Source organism: Tubulanus polymorphus, chromosome 8 (assembly GCF_964204645.1).
Source record: "Tubulanus polymorphus chromosome 8, tnTubPoly1.2, whole genome shotgun sequence".
Lineage (NCBI taxonomy): Eukaryota > Metazoa > Nemertea > Palaeonemertea > Tubulaniformes > Tubulanidae > Tubulanus > Tubulanus polymorphus.
The window spans coordinates 4956097-4976796 of NC_134032.1; the positions used below are offsets into that span (position 1 = coordinate 4956097).

The window sequence follows — 20700 nt, forward strand, 5'->3', positions numbered from 1 at the left end:
AAAAAGCATATTGTATTAAATCAATTGGTCGCTCCACTTCGCTACCGCTCCGCTCCGCGACCAATTGATTTATTTACAATACACAAATTCATATAATCAAATATATTTTAATAATAATTATTCTATTATTCAACTGAAATACACACGGTTATGAAAATATATTATAGTTTTAAATTACTTTTAATGTTTGTTTTTAATGAACTCGACCATTCAACCTTTAACCTGAAAGCCCATTACCCCTATTACTCTTGAAATAATCATATACATGAATAACATTTAAATTGACAGATTATTCAATATAAAAGTGTAAGCTATTATAGAATAGATATATAAATAGTTATTTTATAAATTTATATTCATATGGAAATTGTAGTCTCAGTAATAATTTTGAACCTTTATTATTCTTTAATTTATTCATATATTCATCATGTAATTCAGTGGGTTTAATTTGATTTTCTTCCAATGATTGTTGCATAGATTTTTTATCTTTGTTAAAAAATAAAACTAGAAATCTTATATTCTCCCTAAAGTCTTTAACAATTGAATTATATTTTTGATTTAAAACCCATGTTGTTATCCCAAAATGTCTCCCAGAGAAAGCTAAATAACATAACTCACTTTCTCCCACTTTTGAATCATGTAAATTTAAGCAATCATCTATAATGAATAATGTATTTGATCCTTTATAAGTATCAATTGCTATTTTAATACAATTATCTAAATTTTCTTTTACTGTTTTAGGATCTAATATAATAAACTTTTTCATCTTAACTATATCTCTATTATATGTTTTATTCATTTCATAAGTAGGACAAAATAATATTATATTATCAAAATGATTCTTATAAATAGTTTCTAACAAGTCTAATACGAAATGTGTTTTACCACAATTGGTAACTCCAGTAACTAACATATTATGCGGTTCAAATATAAATAAATCTTTATTCATTTATTCTTTTAATTTTACTAGATAAAATCCATTCATTAAATTTATCATCGTATCCTTTATATTTCACCAAAGAATACTTTTTTCCTTTAAGAGTTTTTGTTTTCAATACTTTTTCTATTTTGTATTCTATTTCATCTGGATTTGGTACAAGTGATAATTCTTGTTCATAGAAATAACCTAAAATTTCTTCATCTTTTAAATCTTCTAATTTATAAACAAATGGTTTAGTTAATATTAATCATGAATATTTCTTCAGTAAAATTTGGGGTATTACCTTTATAAAATGTTTTTCTGTATTTAGATATTCTTACGTGTTGTCCTATTCTAAATTTAGGTTCACCAAAATCATGTGTAACAAACGCACCATATAAATTATTCCAAACTATTTCTGAATTATCTTCTTTTCTAGCTTGTATAGGTTTCATATTTATAGAACTATGTTTAGAATTATTATAACCTTTCACCAAATCATCTAACACATCGATATATTTATATGTTTCATTAGCAGTAAAATATTTCCACATTCTAGTTTTCAATGTTTTATTAAATCTTTCTATAATAGATGCTTTTTTATCTGAGTGTGTTGAAAAATATTTTACATCGTTATCAGATAATAGTTTTTTAAAATGTTTGTTATAAAATTCCTTACATTCATCAAATTGTATCTTATCTGGAATAGCTTCTTTAAATATAGATTTAAAAGCATTTGTTACTTCTATACCAGTTTTCTTTTTGATTGGAATTGACCTTGCGTATCTACTGAATATGTCTATGACATTTAATATCAAGAAATATTGTATTGTTGTATTCTTCTAAGTTCTTCATGTCAATTAAATCAGCTTGCCATTGTTGATCAATATATGAAACCATAACTTTTCTTGTTAAATAAGTTTTATCCATTTTCTTGTGGATTTGATATGTTGGTTGATTTTGTAACCATGATTTTAATTCACTATATTTTATATTGCCATTTTCCTTATCAGATTTAATTTTACCCCATAATTCTGTAACGTTAGAATATGATACCTCACTTTCTGGGTTATAATATAACTCTCTTAAATATTGTTCTTTTTTCATCTTATTGTAATCCATTAATAATAATTTAGATTTAGTTTCAATGGCTTTATGATTTGACTTATTTTCTGGTATGATAGGTTTATTATCATTGCAATCATTATTGTTATAATCAGATTTATACTTATATTTATATATTACACCGGATAATATAATAACTGTTACTAATCCAATTGTAATATATAATTTATAATTACTTCCAGCATTAGAAGAATCAGATGGATTATTATTTGAATCAATATCAGGTGATTCATTTATATCAGTTAATTTCTTTTTCTTAGCTTTTTTTAATTCTGAAGATCTTTTACCTAATTCTCTTGCCCATTTAATTTGTTTTTCAGATCTAGCCTTTTTCTTAACGCTATCACTCATTTATTTTAGTTAATTTTTGTTCTGATTCGTTTTCTGTATCGACGTTTGGTTGTAGTACATCTGTTTCGTTCTTACCTGATTTATATTCCATAGGTTTGATGTTCGAAAATGTTATGACGCCAGTAGAAATCAATGTCATAACCGATCCTAATTGAAATGAAGCATATCCAACCCATTTTTGTAATTCAGTCATAACTAAGTAGTCATTTTTCAAATCATTATATAATTTATTTTCATCATCAATTGGTATTAACCGGTTACATAACTTAGAATAACATTTGACAATACCATCTGAAATAGAATTTCAGAATTAAAAAAGCTAAGAAAAAGAAATTAACTGATATAAATGAATCACATATTATTGATTCAAATAATAATCCATCTGATTCGTCTAATGCTGGAAGTAATTATAAATTATATATTACAATTGGATTAGTAACAGTTATTATATTCTCTGGTGTACTATATAAATATAAGTATAAATCTGATTATAACAATAATGATTCCAATGATAATAAACCTATCATACCAGAAAATAAGTCAAATCATAAAGCCATTGAAACTAAATCTAAATTATTATTAATGGATTAAAATAAGATGAAAAAGAACAATATTTAAGAGAGTTATATTATAACCCAGAAAGTGAAGTATCATACTCTAACGTTACAGAATTATGGGGTAAAATTAAATCTGATAAGGAAAATGGCAATATAAAATATAGTGAATTAAAATCATGGTTACAAAATCAACCAACATATCAAATCCACAAGAAAATGGATAAAACTTATTTAACAAGAAAAGTTATGGTTTCATATATTGATCAACAATGGCAAGCTGATTTAATTGACATGAAGAACTTAGAGGAATACAACAAAGGATATTTCTGGATATTAAATGTTATAGACATATTCAGTCGATACGCATGGTCAATTCCAATCAAAAATAAAACTGGTATAGAAGTAACAAATGCTTTTAAATCTATATTTAAAGAAGCTATTCCAGATAAGATACAATTTGATGAAGGTAAGGAATTTTATAACAAACATTTTAAAAAACTATTATCTGATAACGATGTAAAATATTTTTCAACACACTCAGATAAAAAAGCATCTATTATAGAAAGATTTAATAAAACATTGAAAACTAGAATGTGGAAATATTTTACTGCTAATGAAACATATAAATATATCGATGTGTTAGATGATGTGGTGAAAGGTTATAATAATTCTAAACATAGTTCTATAAATATGAAACCTATACAAGCTAGAAAAGAAGATAATTCAGAAATAGTTTGGAACAATTTATATGGTGCACGTACGACAATACGAATCTTGCCAACTTTAATTATTGATCGTATTAATCGATATCGCGCACTGAGCTTCGCGCCATTTTGTGCTAATGCTGTGAGATATAGACTTGGAGTGACTCGGGAGTGCTCCGAATACATCGTCAGTAAATGTGGGATTCGAACCTAATATGATTAGATCTTTAGTAAACATCCGCCACTAGTTTGTAGAATTTTCGGAATTTCTATTAACATTCTCGTTTTTTGTCAATCCTGAATTTCGTAACCCGGAAATAAAATTTTCGACATTTTCTATCCATACAATAGGCCTAACTTAAAAAAAACAAAATGTGACGAACTAGATATTAGTATGTAGTTTCTATAACTATGTACTTTTATGGGTCTCTGTCATTGTATAATGTCAAAAAAGTGACACTCGTCTGTAAATTTGCACAATTATTAAACAATTTTTTGGCGCCCATAATAATCGTTTTACGTTTCGTCTTTTTACATTGTTCATAGTCACTAAACTGCTTATTTCTACTGTTAAGTTTTTTAAACAGTTGATTGAGTTCAATTAGATTTCATTCTGTTCAAGTGAAATTGTGTCCTTGTTAAAAAAGAAGTGAAAATTAAGATGGTATTCAAAATCAAGCAAAATTAAATTTTATTCGACAGAGTTATGTTTAACGCAGGAGCTTTTATGTGTTAATAGTGATATGTCTTCAACTTCAAAATAACCCATTCTCATAGACAGCAAAAATGACACTTATATAGGCCTAAACTAGAAATTGTTGCAGTCTAGGTGGGCGAGTGATAGGCCTCTATCGTCTACTATAGTTTCTCGAGCCTTGGCGCTTATCAAGTCTGTCTATTTCATATAGTATAAGCCTTTAACGGCTTTTCGACCTTGTAAAATTACCGAATCAAATACATGTAGTTTGATTGATGTATAGGCCTAGGTCCTTTGCATATGAGGTCTCTCGGGCCTCCAAATGGTAATAACTATTGGTACATTTTTTTGTAATTGTAGATGTATTTGTCATAGTCGGAATAGATTTGTCATTCAACATAGTCGGGTTCGTCATAAAGGATTGAGCAGAGTCGTAATCGATGAAGGGATTCAGTAATCGTTGAACACAGGGGTAAGTTTCGGAGTCGTTATCGTTTAACGGAGTCGCAATTGTTAAACGGAAGCGTAATCATTGAACGGAGTCGTAGTCGCTGAACGGAGTCGTAATCGTTTAACGTAGTCGCTGAACGGAGTCGTAGTCGCTGAACGGAGTCGTAATCGTTGAACAGAGTCGTAATCGTTAAAAGAGTCGTAGTCGCTGAACGGAGTCGTAATCGTTGAACGGAGTCGTAGTCGCTGAACGGAGTCGTAATCGTTTAACGTAGTCGCTGAACGGAGTCGTAGTCGCTGAACGGAGTCATAATCGTTGAACGGAGTCGTAGTCGCTGAATGGAGTCGTAATCATTTAACGGAAGCGTAGTTGCTGAACGGAGTCGTAATCGATGAACAGAGTCGTAGTCGTTAAACGAGTCGTAATCGTTGAACGAAGTTGTAATCGTCAAGCCTAGTCGTAATCATTGAAGGGATTCAGTAATTGTTGAACACAGGGGTAAGTCAATGGATTTAAAGAAATTTTTAGGCCTATAGTTAGAACATACATTGATATATTGTATAATTGATTTTTGTAGGTCAGAAAGCAGTAGACCGCGAGCCCTGGGGCAGGGTAGCTGGGAAGGTTACCAGTATGTTGGGTTCTGCAAGAAAGATCTACTATGGTACAGCGAGGAAAAAAATATCATTTAAAGAAAAAATGGCTAAGCTTCATAGTAAGTGATTCTGCAGCATTTTGTATTGGATGTTTATAATTTATTTCTATTGTTCATTACATTATGACTCTACCCTGATTATTATTTTGGAAAGTTGCTCTGATAATTAAAAATGACTTATGGCAAAGATTTCTTAATTCCGCAATTGGTGGTAACCTTGTGAATTAATGCCAAAAAATCAAGTCAATTGTATTTGAAAGATTGTAAATTCAATGGAACTGTTGTTCTAACAAACTCCGGTATATAATAGTTTGTGAAAAATATAATTCGCAATAATAGGAATACTGCTGGTTATAGCAGACAGTCAATTTACCGATCAATTTTGTTAATTGCTATGAAGTTTATTTTGACAATGTTCCATCGAATGTTTGTTAAAGACTAGTTGATAAAAATTCAAGTTGATCAATTCTCTAATTTTACATATGTTGACTGTTTTTTTCTTTTACACATCCATCATTTTCAATTCATATTGTTGTTTCAATAAAAACCTTTCAAAAATTATATATGACTGTGTTTGTCTTTCTTAGCCATCTAATTCAAGAAAGGTTACTTGGGGTTCTTGGATCAAATTTATAGCAGGATGGTAATTTTATTCATAAAGAATGTATCTGGATCGAAATATTCCTCTAACATATCGTATATTATGGGTACCCTGTGTATAAATTATTTACAATAAGTGAAAGGAAATGAGTCTCAGGATAAAGTTTTTGTAAAAGAAGTGTGGTTCTGACAGCTGTATTATAAAGGTGAGTTTCTTGACTATTTCAAAGTTCATTTTCAAACTAACTTGAGTCTGTCCTTGAGTGAAATTGAAGTTTGTTACAGGACAATTGTTAGTCAAAATAGTGTTCCAAAAGTGGTAGCATTTGACATGGTGAAATATCTAATTATCACTAACAATTTCTATCTGATGACAGACTGGTTAATTTTTCTTTTGCCTAATTAATCATTTAATTTCCTCTGCATGCAACATACCAACAAATTTAAAACTATTCCATTTTCAGGAAGTGGTAGACATAGAATTTATTGAAATCATTGTTTCACAATAGACAAATTGCGTCAAACTAAATACATGTATTACCTTATATATAATTAATTAAAAGCAAAAAATGCTGATACCTTTATGTTTTAAATTGTAATATTACAACATGTTAGTTGCATTAACAGTTTTTAAAGTACGCTCGTGCAAGCTGCACCATATAAATTTTATTTACAATAATTACTGGGTTGTACCTTAAGTTTTTATCCAATGAGTTGAATGTTCTTTCAATCAATCTAACAGGCTCTAGGAGAAAATCAGCGAAAAGTGACATGCAGTTGGCAGATGAAAGCAATAAAACACTTTTAACCGCAACCCCTTCTCCGATACCAAATAATATCGATTTCCTAAAAGGTCACGATGAGTGCGCGAAGCTTATTCTTAATATTGCTCTAGAGATGTTCGTGAATTGTTCAAATCGCGATATCCAACGTACGACACTAGTTCGGCACTTTATGCAACTAAGTCGAATAAGCGTAGTCCAATTGTCCGTAAATGCCAGTGCGGATTTTTCTCAAAAATATCGTCTCCGATACGAGGCGGTAAATCTGAAATAACAAGATTTTTCAATAAATAATACACTAAAAAGTCATAAAAATTATTTACGGATATTGTTCTACTTGCGAGCAGGGCTTTCATGCTTGTATTGTTATGAGAATGGCGATCGATTAAAATTACTTGAATAGCTTTGTCTGTCCCCTTTGAAAAACATTTGCTGTCTTAAAAAAACCTGTAATATATAATATGATAGGGCTTACGAAATGTACTGGAGGCTTTAGGCCTAGATTGACTATAATCGCACGGCGTCGATTGCCACAGATTATCAGATTATCGCCCACTCTCTAGGCCTACCTGACAATATTACAACTCTTACTACAATTCATTCTGGTCACAACCCATCCCTGCTTCTACTGCCCCGAAAAAACAAATAACTGAGGGAATTTACTAGCCTGGGACGGGTCAAATTATCTGACAGTTTGCACTTCAATACATGAAATAGGCCCATCGATGGAGCTAGGCCTGAAGGTGAATGCGGTTAACTGTTGATACGAATCTTTTTTTTTTCATTATGGGTTGACATCTTAACAGAATTACTTCAATATAAGCCGCAGTCTGAGTTAAGAATTTGAAGTGGAAATATTTCCGGGTTTCAGCGAACCCGGAAATAAGTAAACAAATTCAGTCGTATTTTTACATTTATTGGGTCAACATGCAGCAAACATACACCATTAACGGCCACAAACGTAATTCTTTACTTACATTAACAAATGACACCCATTAAACCAACTGGAATGGTTTCAAAGGCAACCGATTCATGATACACTCCGATATTTTAACTATCGTGTCTAGCGAGGATGACTCCACGTCTTGCTGAAGATCGTGATCGCGCGCAATAGATTTGTTCGCGGCCACCGAATAATATTGATTTCCTTAAAGGTCACAACAATTACGCGAAACTTCACGGTCTCTTATTCTTAGCATTGTCTGTACGTACGTGGGTGCGTTTGTTACACATGATTTTGGTGAACCTAAATTTAAAATAGGACAACATGTTAGAATATCTAAATAAAGAAAAACATTTATAAAGGTTATACCCCAAATTTTACTGAAGAAATATTCAAGATTAAAAAGATAATATTAACTAAACCATTTGTTTATAAATAAGAAGATTTAAAAGATGAAGAAATATTAGGTTATTTCTATGAACAAGAATTATCACTTGTACCAAATCCAGATGAAATAGAATACAAAATAGAAAAAGTATTGAAAACAAAAACTCTTAAAGGAAAAAAGTATTCTTTGGTGAAATATAAAGGATACGATGATAAATTTAATGAATGGATTTTATCTAGTAAAATTAAAAGAATAAATGAATAAAGATTTATTTATATTTGAACCGCATAACATGTTAGTTACTGGAGTAACCAATTGTGGTAAAACACATTTCGTATTAGACTTGTTAGAAACTATTTATAAGAATCATTTTGATAATATAATATTATTTTGTCCTACTTATGAAATGAATAAAACATATAATAGAGATATAGTTAAGATGAAAAAGTTTATTATATTAGATCCTAAAACAGTAAAAGAAAATTTAGATAATTGTATTAAAATAGCAATTGATACTTATAAAGGATCAAATACATTATTCATTATAGATGATTGCGCAAATTTACATGATTCAAAAGTGAGAGAAAGTGAGTTATGTTATTTAGCTTTCTCTGGGAGACATTTTGGGATAACAACATGGATTTTAAATCAAAAATATAATTCAATTGTTAAGGACTTTAGGGAGAGTATAAGATTTCTAGTTTTATTTTATAACATAGATAAAAAATCTATGCAACAATCATTGGAAGAAAATCAAATTATACCCACTGAATTACATGATGATTATATGAATAAATTAAAGAATGATAAAGGTTCAAAATTATTACTAAGACTACAATTTCCATATGAATATAAATTTATAAAATAACTATTTATATATCTATGCTATAAGAGCTTACACTTTTATATTGAATAATCTGTCAATTTAAATGTTATTCATGTATATGATTATTTTAAGAGTAATAGGGGTAATCGGTTTTCAGGTTAAAGGTTGAATGGTCGAGTTCATTAAAAACAAACATTAAAAGTAATTTAAAACTATAATATATTTTCATAACCGTGTGCATTTCAGTTGAATAATAGAATAATAATTATTATTAGAATATATTTGATTATATGAATTTGTGTATTGTAAATAAATCAATTGGTCGCGGAGCGGAGCGGTAGCGAAGTGGAGCGACCAATTGATTTAATACAATATGCTTTTTAAATTTAAATTATTGATATCTTAGAATAAATATTTAGTTATAATATAAAATGCACACGGTTATGAAAATATATTATAGTTTTAAATTACTTTTAATGTTTGTTTTTAATGAGCTCGACTGTTCGACCTTTGGCTTGAAAGCCCATTACCCCTATTACTAACATACTACTGATTCAGATTATCCAGTTCAAAACGGTTTATTCGGCCTTCGTCGTCGTCTCCCTCTGCCTCTGGTCTGGGTCCATCGCCGTTTCGCTTCGGTTCTGCCTCCAGTTTATATAAATACGGCCCGATCATTAATTCGTCACTTGTTTCCTGCCATTCAAATTCACTAAGCGATTCATCTGAATTTGATATAAATTGAAATATTTTCCGATTTTTCAAATTGTCAATCTAAAGAATTTTCTTCTATCCAATAAAATGATTCATTATAGTGTATACTTTAATGAATCATTTTATTGGATAGTAGAAAAATCTTATAAAAGTGTCAGTTACCCATTAAACGAAATCCCTATTCTAGTATACTGTTGCTTGTAGTATATTATTGTTATCGTTATTATGGGGTCGTAAAGTATTTCATATTTATATTTTTTATCCCCGCGCGCGGCTTAGGCCGCGGGCGGGGACTTGTTATCCGCCTCCGCCCGTCTGTCAGTCCGCATGAGCTTGTGAACGCGATTAAAGAAGAACCTTTGATCGCAGGACTATGATATTACACAGTATGATTACCCCTAGTGATTTGGGGTCCAATGGTCAAGGTCACTACAGGTCATTGGTGTGAAAGCCTTGTGAAGGCGATTCAAGAAAAACCGTTGATAGCAAGACCATGATATTACGTATTAAGATTACCCCTAGGGAGAGGATGTGCCCTATTGATTTTGGGATACATGAATCAAAGGTAAAGGTCACTACAGGCAATTCATTTGAAACCTTGTGAACGCGATTCTAGAAGAACCGTTGAACGCGGGACTATGATATTACACGGTGTGATTCCACCTAGGCAGGGGATGTGCCACATTGATTTTGTGACCCAGGATCAAAGGTCAAGGCCACTACAGGTCATTCATGTGAAACCTTGTAATCACGATTCAAGGAGAACCATTGATAACAGGACAATGCTATTTCATAGTATGATTACCCCTTGGGATTATTCATTTTGGAGTTCTAGGGTCAAAAGCCAGATCAGTAGATATCTTTTGTCTAAATCCCTGTAAACTCAATTCTTAAATTACGATTGATAGCAGTACATTGATATTTCATAGTATGGTTATCCCAGGATACACTCATCATTTTTCGATATAAAAGATCAATTTCTTCAGGGCCATCCCTACTGGCGATCGCAGGGGACGTAAATGCGTAGTATCAAATTGCCGTGGTATAATTATTATGATTACCTTTATCTTGATTGATATTATTATTATTTTTATTAGGATAATTATTTTTGATTTAATTACTACGATATGGAAATACTGTCAAAATTAAAATAGCATTTTTGACGCATCAATCGACGCATCAAACGACGCATCAAATTCACTTCAATCAAAATCTTATCTCATTTCATAATGTTATAAAGATCTATATGATCCATATGGTTTTGGTTAAGGTTAGGTTGAGGGACATGTGTAGGTAAAACATTCCAATTGTATTTCGCTGCCTTGGTGGACTAGCAGTGTCACTGTGCTAGTGCAGGCCTGAGTTCGAATGCTGTTCTTTTCTCCATGTTGTATCTTTTTCTACAGTTCTTTTTAGTCGTGAGATTAGTGTAGCATTCTAATCAGAGCAAATTGCTATGGGCAAAATAGAACAGGAATAATGGCCCGGCGGTGATCCTGTAACCAAAAACTGACCTGATCAGTATCAAGATGGCCGACTGCCGAAATCAGCAATTTTCACACATCATTTTCTAATTTTCAAAGGAGATTTTGAAGCCATGCTTTGATCAATCAATCATTCTTATATTTCTATCTACCAAGTGCCAATCAGCTTACGAAATGGGTCTGTCGGTCACAAGTCGACCTTTTTCGTTACCGAAAAGGTCGACTGATTTTGGCTATACGTTTTTGCTCTTTACGAACCTTATTAGGCACTAAGGTTCGTAGTGTAATTCATGCCTGAATTCAGAGACCTTCATCCATTCCTTGTAAGGGTTTGATTCCCTACCGCCAACATAAACTCTGCAATGCTCAACCCTTAAATGGTCTAATAAGTGATTAAGGTTTCTTTGGACAGGTTGCTAAGCGACCACCAGTCTGTAATGTATATTATTTAACAATAATACATTAAATTGTAACAGCTGCCGCGAAACGAAGAGCTTTCGAAGTAGCGGCGGGTCTGGGAATGGCGAGACCCGAGGGACCAGGGCCCCTTCCCCTCAAAGTACCGAGCGATTATTTTTTATTTTCCCAAATATTGACGAGCCCCGGCTTGAGAGTTGGGTTTATAATCGACTCACTTCCTCTTGTATTAGTTCTAGAATGCAGAAAACTGCACAATTATGCACATCGAATTTGAAATACATGTATTTTGACGGGATGACCCTCAGATCCCCGACCCTCCATTCGCACCTAATACAAGATAGCCCTAGATCCACCCTTGCGAAGGACAGGCAGAGCAATAGATGCTTATGAAATGTATTATGAAATATGTTAAATTTGAATAAAGGGAATTTGACGCGTCGTTTGACGCGCCGATTGTCGTCGATTGATGCGTCGTATGGTGCGTCGCTTTTCCCATCAACTTCACTGCATGATGAAGGACAAAATGTATTATTGACTAAATCAATGTTAACTTAGAAAATACTTGAATTAGGTGTATATCACAATTTGTATTTTTTCTATTTTACAATGTTGAGTAATGTTGAAAATTATTTTATCCACAAAAGATGTACAAAAGGTAGTGACCCCCCCACCCCCCTCTTTCAAGATGGAAAACCATATTAGAGAAAACTCCCCACCCCCTTGTCCACAAAAGTGCGTGAAATCAAAACATATTTTTTTATGGAGAGCCCCGAGATAAAATGTGTTCTTAATCAACTTGGCACTTTATCAACTACTGTTTCCGGGCCTGCGTATATTCGATCTTTAAACTTTAAGATCCCGCATTAAGTTTCTCGTATACGGGGCATGTGTTTGACTGACGGCTGTTTAATTTACAGTCTAGCGCTGACAAAACGGTAACGCTGATCGCAAGTGAAGGTGGCAGCGCGATTGCATATAAGTGTGACGTCACAAATTATGATGAAGTTCAACATGTGGCAGCACAAGTGACACGTGACATGGGAAGGGTTAATATATTGGTAAACAACGCTGGAATTCTGCATGGTTTGGATATCATCAGCTTGAACGAACAGCAAATTAAAAACACCTTCAATGTGAACAACATTGCTCAATTCTGGGTAAGTGTCATCTTCCCTCGGCATGGATTGAAGTTGCATAACAACTGCCAAGAATCCCTGCTTCCGTACTTCGCCCGAGTGCGCGGCTTCATGCACATCATAGATGATGTTATCATAAGCCAATCAGTAAACTTTGTTTTATCTCAGCACGGTTTGAACTGAATTTTTCGTTATCCATAAAATTTGCTTCAACCAACATACCACAGGAAGCCAGGCGCCACACCTCAGCTACGCATATCCATACAGTTAGTCTCGATCAAATTTTAGGATAAAGCTGATATAAAGAAAGTTATAACATACGTATTAACTCCGTGCACGTACAGAACTGACTGAAAATAATAGTGACATTACTGCTAGTAGTGCTAGGAACCGCGTTTCCAACGTTACTTTTTCCTAGCGACTAACCGAGGTACTAGACACATTTGCCAATAAATACATTGTCGTGGGCCAACCTGTACTCTGGGTACTACTGATTTGACTGGATCGTATGAGCCAAGAAAAGAGCAATTCGCTGAAATTGAGCACTTCTTTGACCATCACTTATGGCTATCCTTTTTAGCTCACTTATGAAAGTGTCGCTAATTCAATACTATGTGACCAGTTATCAATGGGAGTAAATAATAACCTATTCACAGGTAGGTGAATGAATTATTACAACATTGATTTAGATATAGTAATATCATCCATTGAGTGAACACGACGTAATGGAATGGAACATTTTTTCATTGTTAGTATTGTGTGAGAACTAGATTTTTTTATGCCCTGTAATAAAGTCAATCTGTTTCGAAAGAAAGAGCGGAATGAGCGCCTCGCCATACGACGTCCTGACTCGAGGAGTGTCAATGGTGTCGCTATTACCAGAATTCACTATAATAGAAACGTATAGGAAAAGATGAGTACAACTGTTAAGAAAGTGCACTCGTCAGTATTGAATATTTTCGGGAAGGTTATAGGTCACATAATAACAGACGCTACATTAACGACATTACATTGATAAACACATGCTCAACTGATTGATGCTAGTCAAGTATCTGATAAAGTAAATATAGATGATTAAGTTTTATCTAAATTACCCATCAGGAAGAACTCCATTGATTAGATTCTACTGTTATTTGAACCAGATGACGACGGTTGTTATAGGGAATATGGGGGTTCAGATCAAAGGTCGAAGGGTCCAGCAAATAAAAAATAAAAAATAAATTCTCGCACACTCGAATTTATTTTCATTTTTTACTCTCTCGCCCCTTCAACCTTTAACCTGAACCCCCATATCCCCTATTACTCCTACAATTCAAAGATATCGATTTACATGAATTAGAAAAATATTCTACAATTAAAAATTTTATTCAAGATTTGATTAGAACTGCGCATTTTCGTTTTCAAGTGAATAGTATTACTGAATTAATGTTTAAAAATCATTATCTTATGATAGAGTTATCGAATGAAAAAGATAAAATCGTTTTCAATACAATAATTCCAAAATTCACAACATTTGATGAAATAGATTAACATCTAATGATTACAGAAATACAATCACTTTTTAATGATGAAAATTCACATAAAACATTATTTTTACACAAACGTTATTGCCCTTTCGGAAAATGTTATGTATTATTTTTCAGAGTAGAAGAAAATAGATTCATCCCCGACATTCCAATTGAAAAATCATTCAAAGATGTGGGAATTCAATGTGAATTAGATAATAATAATTCTTATAAAGATGTTGGAATTCAATGTAATTTAGACAATAAAATCGGGACACCTAAATATGAACCTAATTAAAAAGTGTTATGTAATTGTGGAAAATATTATACTCGAAGCAATAAATCACACCATCTTAAATCAAAATATGATAACTCAAAAATAATAATTCAACTCTAAATATTCAAAATAAGATATTTCAAATTACTATATATGAATATGAATATATACATACATGAATATCATAAGGAGTAATATGGAATATGGGGGTTCAGGTTAAAGGTTGAAGGGGCGAGTGAGTAAAAAATAAAAAATAAATTCGAGTGTGCGAGAATTTTTTTTTCATTTTCTATGAGCTCGACCCTTCGACCTTTGATCTGAACCCCCATATTCCCTATTACTGACGGTGCGTTGGAATGCATTCAACACTAAACCGTTACACGTTCAGAATGGCGTAAAATAAGGCGGTGTGTTGTCATATCACGGAATGACGGAATCGCGGAATTTAAAAAAAACAGTTAATTTCTACACTATTTGTAGTATTTTTTCCCGCGGTGTCGTACAAGGCACCGGACCAACCGATGAAATGAGTTAGCACTGAATCACACTATCAGCACGCAATTTCATCTGACAGTTAAAGTTCAGTTGCCAGCTGTAGCAGCAGTCAGAAAGTAGTCGGACAAAGAGATTGTCACCAGGGCAATCATCGGTTATCGAAGTTAATCGATTTTTTGCGATCTACGTAGATTTGAGCACGGTCGCTCTAGGTTGGGCCGTAGTTTCAGATGGCTGCACACGTTGAATGTGCTACTACAAAACATGTACCAGTTAAAAAATATACCATTTTACATATAACCTTTCATATCATTCAACTTTTATTAACTCTTGTATTTAGGTGGCAGCAGTGAGCGCTCTTACAAGCTTCCTCTGATCAGCTCCTACTAAAGACAGAATTTTTTCCAGTTAAACCACAGATTATGTCACTGGAAAAAAAAGCTTGGAAAATTGGATTATTATTGTGACACTTGTGAACGATGAAGCTAAAAAATCAACCGTTGATAACTTTGTTAATTTTTGATAGCAGTGGAATTCAAAACTGAACAGAGATTTTGGATCATTAACACTAATGCTAGTTCATATGTACAGGTTGCATAGCAGTGCAATCATGTATGACTATTCGCGTGGAGTTGTGCTTTCAATGAGGTGTGATATCAAATCTAGATCTACTGACTGTGACATTGAGAGACTAAAATCACTTGGTGTTTACAAACGTTGCTCAACGAGACGCGGCAAAGGAGGGGGACAAAGATCCGAGTTTAAGCTGTGTACAAATACTAATTTGACTGTTGGTGTACTTAACTGTCAATCTGCAAGACATACAGAAGATTTGATTCATGACGTCATTCTAGAGAACAACATTGACATTCTCTGCACGAGTGAAACATGGCCAACTTCAAATAGAAAGGATGACTTCTTTGTAAAAGTGTTTGTCAATACCAGGATAAAAATGCATTCATAATCCCCGACATGGTAACAGAGGGTATGGAGGGATTGCCTTCATTTACAGAGACAATCTGCAGATTCAATTATCATTGGATGACAACCGCAATTATACAAATTATTATTGAAGACTTCAACAAATTTATTCTCACAATCGATAATGAAAAGTATGAACTGGTCAACATGTATCGACCTCCACCATCCCGTAAAAACAAACTGACTACTAAAATGTTCTTTGATGAAGCTCCTGTCTTTCTTTTGGATTTAATTATTTTAATACTAGTGCAAACGTGGAGAGACTCATAATCGTCGGTGACCTTAACTTTCACCTGGATGATCTGTCCAAATCTGACACTAAGCGATTTAAAGATATGTTAGAGACCTCAGGTCTCCGCAAGAACGTGTCTGAACCTACCCAACGTGATGGCTATATTTTGGATGATACGATGACTCTTGAGGAGGCAGATTTCATCAAGGGGCTTGTATTGGGTGACATGATTGCTGATCACAACCTTATTCTGTTCAGTATTAACTATAAAAAGCCATCCCCACGCCGTGTCAGTGTTAAGGGGGAAGCTTAGAGATTTAGATTTGGATAAATTCTCTCAGGATATCTATAGCTCATTCGAAAATCTGACAGTAACTTATATATCTGATCTCAGTGAATCGTACACATCGTCCGTCATTGCAGTTATCGATGAACATGCTCCAGTTTATACCAAGACAGCGGTAGTTCGTCCGTCACATCCTTGGTTTAGTGCTGAGGTACAGATGGCTAAAACGAAGAAGCGCCGTGCAGAGTGAAAGTGGCGGAAAACTAAGCTTACCGTTCACAAACAAATTTACTTCGAAAATAGGAACTCGTTCAATATATTGCTAAGGAGGTCAAAGGCATCTCATTTTACATAGAGGATTGAAGATACTGCTGGCGATGGGAAAAAGTTACAGATGATTTATCAGGAAATACTTCGGTCAAAGAAATCAACATCTCTTCCAGATCATTCTGATGACGTTGAACTTGCAAATATCAAGCGTTATATCAAGTTCTTTGTTGATAAGGTTGAAGGAATACGATCAACTCTAACTGTATCTTTCGATGAGCCTTCAATGACAGAGCGTACAAGCAGCAGGCTGCTAAATTTTCATCCAGCTTGTGAGAATGAAATTTCCCAAATAATTAGTGCTGCTCCCAGCAAATCTTGTGCACTGGATCCAATACCAACTTCGTTACTTAAAAAGGTTCTAGGCTCTATGCTACCGTTTATTACTCTGGTCATTATTAAGTCGCTATCAGCGGGTATCGTTCTTAAAGACATGAAGCGCGGATTAGTAACTCCATTGTTAAAGAAACCATCGTTAGACCCTTACATCCTGAGCAACTACCGTCCGATTAGCAATGTCTCCTTCATTTCTAAAGTGCTTGAGCGTGTTGTAGCCAGCTGGCTCCGTTGCTACATGGACGAAAACAATCTCCATGACTACCTCCAATCAACCTATAAAACTGGCAACAGTACAGAAACGGCACTGCTCCGCGTCCAAAATGATCTACGTCTTATGGTCGATGCTGGTGGTGTGGGATTACTTGTTCTTTTCGACATCAGCGCCGCCTTCGACACTATCGATCATGAGGTGCTCATAGCTCGAATGCAGGATTATGTTGGTATAGACGGTGAGCCCTTGAATGGCTTCGTTCGTATATTTCTATAGGAGCCAACAAGTACTGATCTCTGAATCTCGCTCCGCTGATTGTGAACTGAAGTTTGCAGTACCCCAAGGCTCAGCCCTTGGGCCGCTGTTATTCCTAGCATACATTCTCCCCTAAGTGCATGTCATCGAACAGTTTGACCTTAACAGACATGGCTTAGCTGGTGATAACCAGCTCTACACACTTTATCAATTCTGAATGTGGACACTCTAAACACTCAGATCACTCGTGTTGAAAAATGTCTAATTGCCATAAGTAGATGGTATACCGATAATTATTTGAAGGCAAACCCTACCAAAACAGAGGCTATACTGTTTGGTACTGCCCTCTGATTGTCATCTATAAATGTTAAGTCGATATGTGTTGATGGTGTCCTTGTTCCTATATCCAAACAACCAGTCAAAAATCTCGGAGTATTATTTGATCCGCTGCTATCTATTCAACCCCAGGTCAATGCTATTCTCAAAAATGGTTATTTTCACCTACGTAAAATTTCATTGGTGCGTAACCAGCTCACTCAATCGGCTGCTAAGAGTCTTGTTCAGGCATTGGTTATCCCAAGGCTTGATTATTGCAACAGTCTTTTGGTTGGCACATCAGGTGATCACATTGAAAAGTTACGGAGACTGCAAAATTCCTGTGTCCGTTTGATCACTAGAACACCGCGATTTCAATACATTAAACCCGTTCTGTACAAACTTCACTGCCTACCAGTTACATCGAGGATCGTAATAGGGATAATAGGGATTCATACCAAAGGTCGAAGGGGCGAAATATACATTCTCGCGCACTCGAATTTATTTTTCGACCCCTAAACCTTTGTTATGAACCCCAATTACTCTTAAAATATTCATATATATGAATATGAATAACTTCTAAAATCAATTTTAATATAAAAAAATTTATATTAAAATGGAAGCAAATAAGAAGTACAACTGTCCAACATGTAAAATTAATATAGATAAATCTCAAAAAGCAAGAAACAATAAAACTAAAGAATTAACGCATTTAGAAAATAAATTGAAATTAGAATATAAAGATGATATATTAGAAACTAAATTAGATGAATTAAAGAATGAAAAAGAAATACACAAATATGATACATGTCATCAATCAGTAACAAAAGATATTATAAAGATCATTTAAAATCTAAAAGTCATATTAGAAATATGAATAATGATATTTTAGGTGAAGATTATTTTGATGATGATATTAATAAACAGAAGACAATTAAAAGAATGAAAAATAAATTAAACAATAAAAGACCATACATGGAAGATGTTAAAAATTATATTAATTCATTAGATGTTTAAAAAGAAATAAAGATAACTGAAGCATTTAAAAGTGATATTGGTCCAGCTGCTATTGAATTTAAATTTCATAAAGGAAAAACATTAGAAGAAAAAAAAACATTTAAAAATATGAAAAGATTATAGAAATAATTACAGACGTAGAATACCACAATAATTAGTTGCTTACACCCAACAGAATATATAAATTTTAGATTAACACATTATAAACCATTTGAAAATAATTATGAGATAGCCAGTTATCCTGTTATTATTAAAAATATTCCAAAAATAGAAAGAGATAATAATCTTAAAATAAATGTATTCGATTTAATCAAATTACCAAATACAAAAGGCAATAAAATTGAAAAATTTACACTGGAGCCTTTGTATTTATCAAAAGATTATGATTCAAATGGGGTTATAGATATATTATATTATGAAAATCATTATATGTGGATAAAACAAATCGATGTATTTCTTAGAACAAAAAATAGTCACAATAAAATATATCTATGTAGAAAATGTTACATAGATTCGGTATGAAAGTACATTATACATCATAAACAATTATGTGAAAATCATGATTATTGTAAAATGATTTTACCAAATGAAAAGGATAAAGTAATAGAAATTCAAACATATGATTACAAAAATTAAGTACCATTTGTAATATATGGTGATTTCGAATCATTAAATAAAGAATTAACTGATCAAGATAGAAAAGAGATATATTATAAAAGGAAGAGATTAAATTCTGAAAATGAGTTCTCAGGAGAAACCAAATACAATTAAAAAGATTCATTTATCAGCTTAAGCTTTTTGTTATAGATTTAGAATATCCTGAATATATTAAATTTAAATCTAAAAATCTAGCTTACTGTCCAGAACATAAAACTGTAACTCATGAAGAATTATCAAATTACGAAAAAAGAATTAAACCCGAAAATCATATTCATACAGAAAAGTTAATGGTAACTCAAGAAGATAAATATAATTATGTAGTACATTATAGAATGTTAAGTTTTATTTGAATCAAGGAATGATTCTAAAAAAGTACATAGATATATTTCATTCAGCCAATCTAAGTGGTTAGAAAAATATATAGATTTTAACAGCAAACAGAGAACTAAAGCTAAAACTGATTTCGAGAAAGATTTCTTCAAGTTAATGAATAATGCATTATATGGTAAGACTTGTGAAAATATTAGAAATAGAAATGATATTGAGTTAGTTAGTAATGGTAAAAGAATTAGACATTTACAATCATATCCTTAGTTCATTGGTAACAGAATATTTGATGAAAATTGAGCTGCCGTTAAGATGAGAAGAACGTCAATGAAATTTAATAAACCAATCTATGTTGGCGCTTCAGTTTTAGAATTATCAAAATTACTAATGTATGAATTCTATTATAATGTATTACAACCACTTTTTAGAGAAAAACATATAGAAATACTATATTTTGATACAGATTCTTACATATTAAAGATAAAAACTAATAACATAACTGACGATTTAAAAACATTAAAACATCATTTTGATTTCAGTAATTATCCTAAAGATCATGAATTGTTTAGCAATGATAATAAAAAAGTTCCTGGTAAATTCAAAGATGAATTAGGTGGTGAAGAAATGATAGAGTTCATAGGTATTAGATCTAAAATGTATTCATATAAAACTAAAGAAAATGAAGCTAAAAAGTTAAAAGGAATAAACAAAAGTGTAGTAG

The 20700-nt window shown here is 32.7% G+C and overlaps 1 protein-coding gene across 2 annotated transcripts in view; it reads left to right on the top strand.

The window, feature by feature from the left end:
- Nucleotides 1-20700, top strand: part of LOC141909685 (17-beta-hydroxysteroid dehydrogenase 13-like) — a 146740-nt gene that overhangs the window by 23381 nt on the left and 102659 nt on the right. For both annotated transcript variants that reach the window (XM_074800253.1, XM_074800254.1), the window contains exon 2: nt 12534-12773. In XM_074800253.1, coding sequence (XP_074656354.1) covers nt 12534-12773 — 240 coding nt within the window. The remainder of the gene's footprint in view (nt 1-12533; nt 12774-20700) is intronic.